General features: G+C 38.3%; 1 protein-coding gene across 1 annotated transcript; it reads right to left on the bottom strand.

The window, feature by feature from the left end:
- Positions 1-2,174: 2,174 nt before the first annotated feature.
- LOC116599767 (olfactory receptor 52E1-like) lies at positions 2,175-3,117 on the bottom strand. The gene is given in 2 exon segments (XM_032359742.1): positions 2,175-2,438; positions 2,440-3,117. Coding segments are annotated over 2 exon segments (942 nt in total).
- Between the last annotated feature and the right edge of the window lie 1,822 nt (positions 3,118-4,939).

The following is a 4,939-nucleotide window of genomic DNA, read 5'->3' as shown; positions in this document are numbered from 1 at the left end:
TTTAAACCAAATTATTCACATCTGAGTATAAATCTATATGAAAATACAGAATATCTGGGACTGATGTATATATGACACAAAGAGGAATATATACTTACTAGGTTTTCATCCCTATACCTAGACTGGTACTCATAAGAAAGTCTGAGTGCAGGACTAGACCTTCATCATGGACCAGGCCTGGTGGAGGGGAATAGAAGTCACTGTAAGATGGGAAGGACCCTTCAACAACGTTCTCTTCCCTAAGGAATAAAAGCCTTCACTTGGAGGAAGAGCACAAGTGGAGACCCACTGCTGCTGAGCCAAAGGAGCAAAAACAAACTCTAGAACCCAGGGTGAGACAAGTTCCTTAGACATGTCCTACGGTGCTAGGCAAGGGGCAGAATCACTGTGGACATTTCATTTTCAAGACTCGGGAACATACTACCTGCCCAAGACAGGCTAAACCAGCCCAGATGGTATTTAATGTCCTCTGGCTCTTACCACCAGATTAGCAGGGTTTGAGGAATAAGTAACAGTGCTCTACACCTGAGGGAGTGTGCAGAACATGGAGGGTGGCCTTATTGCAGCACAGGAACAAAGAGAAGATCTAACATTGATGGTGGGGTAGACATCAAGAAAACCTAACTCATCAGCCACATCCTGAACACAGGGTAAAGTTAGAGGAATGTGATACATTCACTGAAGACATTCAAAACAAAAGCATGAAGAATTAGATGACCTGAATAGTCCTTTACCTATGAAATAAGTTGAATCTGTAATTAGCAACCTTCTAACACAGACTTCAGGCCCAGGTGACTACATTGGTGGATTTAGCTGTTTAAAGACTAAGTACCAATTTTCCAAAAACTAGCCTAAACACATATAAACAGACTGAACTCTAACCAAATCATTGAAGATACAATTGAGGACACATCATTAAAATTCACTTCATAAGTAGAATAAATAGATAGGGGATGAGTTCAGGGTCACAACAGGGCTCCAGGAACAGCCACCTGTGCTTATAAATTATACAGCCAAACTGATGGCTTCAAATTCAGGATGTGATGTTAATTAATACAAACTTCCTCTAAGAATATATGACAGCATCTCTTCTATTATAATAAATATAAGTAGGATTTTTTTCTAAAGTTCATGCTATGGAATATTAGTGCCGTATTTTGGTCAAAGGAGCAATCCGAAGCCAATATCATCTTAACTTTCAAATGAATATCTGTTAGTTGAAAGATCAGAGAAATCCTGCAGTAAAAGGATAGCTAAAAATTTAGTTTTATTGGTCAAAATTTACAAACATATATTTCCTGACTTCTTTCTACAAATGAAGTCAATAATACCACTTAGAATTAGAAAAAACTGAGTGATGTCATATGGCACAAGAGTATACATGTGCACACTTGGCTAACACTAGACTTGGAACATCACTAAAATTTCCTGCTTTCCATGAGAGAGAAACTCCTCTGTGAAGTGTCGCAAAACACAGAAACATAATTGTTTATTTGAAAAGACAGATCAATAAACTAGACTCTATAAATATTCATCCATCAAAAAGCAACACAATGCTGCCTTAAAACAAAAAAGACTGAATTTTAAAAGATTACAATTTTTTTACAATTCGGTTCATGGTAGAAAATCTCTACTTTTCTCACATGATTATCATAGTCACAGGATCAATTTCATGTCTAATAACATTAACATGGTAGAGTCAAGAATAGCATTCTTTCTGAGAGGGAGGTCAAGAATATGGGAAGTGTTTCATCATCTAGTATTTTGGGAACCAACATATTAAGAGCAATGTACTATCTTTGTTTAAATTAGGTTATAAGGGAATTTATGGGTTTTATTATAATTATTCGTGTGGTGTTTTCTTTTTGGAGTGTTGGTTTTGCTTCAAAATGAATCTGACTGCAGAATGTGATGTGTTCAGTTCTAACGAAAGCAGAACAAAGTGTTTGTTCTCTTCCACATGCGAAATCTGAATTATTTCCATATAATGAAAAATTATAAGACACTTTGATTCATGCATTTGACATGGTTCTCGCCTTCCATTTTCTGGGTTTGGGAAGGAGGCTCACAAGTCTTCCCTGAGAGGGGTCTGTGTAACTTCCAAAAGTTCTTTTCCCATTCTGAACAAAGATAATCAGTGCTGCTCCTTTCCTTAATTTGATTTTTTACTAGAGTTATGTTGTTTTCTTGGAAAAGAGTTTTAGCACCTGTTGTCTAATCTGTTTAGTTCTGACCCCATAGATTACAGGGTTCAGAGCAGGTGGAATGACTACGTAGAAATTAGCCAAAAGGATGTGGATATAGCGTGGAATATTCCGGCCAAACCTGTGGGCCATAAATGAAAAAAATGCAGGAGTGTAGAAAGCCAACATGACACACACATGAGAGCCACAGGTGCTCAGTGCTTTGAGCCGGGCATCGTGGGAAGGCAGTCGAAAAGACAGCACGAAGGATCTGGACATAGGAAATGACAATAGCTATGATGTCCAATACCAGGATAGAGATGGCACATAAACCATAGATGATGTTGACCCTGACGCTGGCACAGGACAGGCGGGCAATGCCCATGTGCTCACAGTAAGTGTGAGGAATAATTTGGTGTCCACAAAATGGTAACCGTAGGATGAGTAGAACGAAGGGTATGGCAAAAGACAAAGTTCTCAGTAGGATTATCATTGCAATGATGACTACCACCTTGTTTGTCAACACCAGTGTATACCGAAGAGGGTTACAGATGGCCACATAGCGATCATAGGCCATGGCCACGAGCACTGCCGACTCCATGCCAGTGCAGAGGTGGATAAAGAACATTTGGATGAGACATCCCTCAAAGGAGATTTCTCTCAGGTTGAACCAGAAGATGCCAAGCATCTTGGGGATGGTGGATGTGGACAGGCCCAGGTCGATAGATGACAGAATGGCTAGGAAGTAGAACATGGGCTGGTGGAGGCTGCTCTCAGTCTCAATCACAGAAAGGATGCTGATATTCCCAAGAACAGCTGTCAGGTACACAGCAAAGAAAGGGAAACCAATCCACATATGTATATGTTCCAGACCAGGGATCCCCAGAAGGAAGAAAGAGTAGGGACGAAATACGGTAGTATTAAGTGAGACCATTTTCCTGTGTTATTTTTATAGTGAAAGATATTATAGATCAAGTACCTCCCATTCGCTGAATAAGCCTCTTCCTTGCTTAGCACACAGAGAAAATGAAGGAATTAGTGAAACATTTATTGTACCTACCCATCATTGAGACCTGAAAGTGCACAAAATTGAATGGTAAAATGAAGTCATATGATTTCAATATACATCATCATATCCATTCAATTAAATTGAATATTGTTATTCATCAAAATTTGCTGAGTACCTAACATAGATACGCCAAGTTCTGTGCTAAGATGGTAGCAAAAGATGAGTTAGAGGGTGCCTGGGTGGCTCAGTGGGTTAAGCCGCTGCCTTCGGCTCAGGTCATGATCTCAGGGTCCTGGGATCGAGTCCCGCATCAGGCTCTCTGCTCGGCGGGAAGCCTGCTTCCTCCTCTCTCTCTCTGCCTGCCTCTCTGCCTACTTGTGATCTCTCTCTGTCAAGTAAATAAATAAAAAAATCTTAAAAAAAAAAGAAATTGTTAAAAGATGAGTTAGAGAAGATTCCTTTCATGATGGAACTTAAAGTTTTAGTGGTTGAAACAGTTTTAGTGGTTGAAACAGTTAAATTTAATTTAAATTAAGAAAATAAGTGCCAAGATAAAGTTTTTCCCTTGCTTCTTATGTGCACAAAATATTTCCTGAAAATTATTTAGTATTTTATAGAAATATTATTTGATTTATGACTATATATATTATTTACAAGATAGGAACATAATCATCAACACAATGACAGCCATTATGAATCTGCGTGGATCACACTTCTGAGCTAAACATATATAATATGTCTTTAAGGAAACTGCAAGTATACCAAACCAGAAATTTCAAGACAATTTTGGATCTATGTAGGCTTCTCACTGTTCAAGTTCCCAAAAAAATTTTTCATGCCATAATCATCTTCTGATCTCTCCTTTCTTGCTGATACCAGTATTAGAGACTAAATCTGCCTTGAGGTTTTATCAAGAAGCCATACCAAACTTCATTTCAAGATAATCCTCTTAATCTGGGTCTGCTCAGAAAAAAATTCATATATTCCTCTTCATTTCTGTTCTGATGGTAGGTAAATAGAGCTTTGCTCTTTAAGTGCCTTCCTGCTGATGTCTGTCCAGAAAGGAACACAGATCTACACATGGGCACAGAAACATTAATGTACAGTTTTATAAAATTTCACAAAATTCATAAATATAGTGAATTAATTTATATACACCACTCCTGGAAACAATCATCATTTATCTGACTACATAATTTATTACAATATATATGCCTTAAAAACTCTAAGTACATTGTGATTAAAACCTCTTTCATATACTTCCATATAGATAGATGAAAGATAAATAATGATAGGTAGATAGACAGATAGGCAGATAGATAGATGGACAGACAAATGTCTGCACACAGAGAGAGAAGTTCTGGAACTCAGAAGAAGTAAGAATTACAATTTTAAGAAGTTACCACTAGCAGGAAAGTAGATCTAATCCATACCACTAGAAGGCTATCTCCTTACTGACATGACAATTTTGGAAGAACCTGGAGGGCTGAGGTAAATGTATTATTGTTATAGATCACTTTTGATGTGCTCCACTCCCTATAGATAGGATTAGGCCTTTCCCTTGTTCCTCTGCTCAGCATTCTGTGAGACTGCTAAGTCCCGTGCAAATGAGAAACAAGCTACAAACAACATTAGCCAGAGTAACTATATTAGACATTGTGTCTGGGGATGGAAGAGTGTGTGTGTGTGTGTGTGTGTGTGTGTGTGTGTGTGTGTGTCTGTGAGTTGGAAGGGTGCATTGCAACTT

This window comes from Mustela erminea, chromosome 9, assembly GCF_009829155.1.
Source record: "Mustela erminea isolate mMusErm1 chromosome 9, mMusErm1.Pri, whole genome shotgun sequence".
NCBI classification, from domain to species: Eukaryota; Metazoa; Chordata; class Mammalia; order Carnivora; family Mustelidae; genus Mustela; species Mustela erminea.
This window is presented reverse-complemented; position numbering and strand designations above follow the sequence as displayed.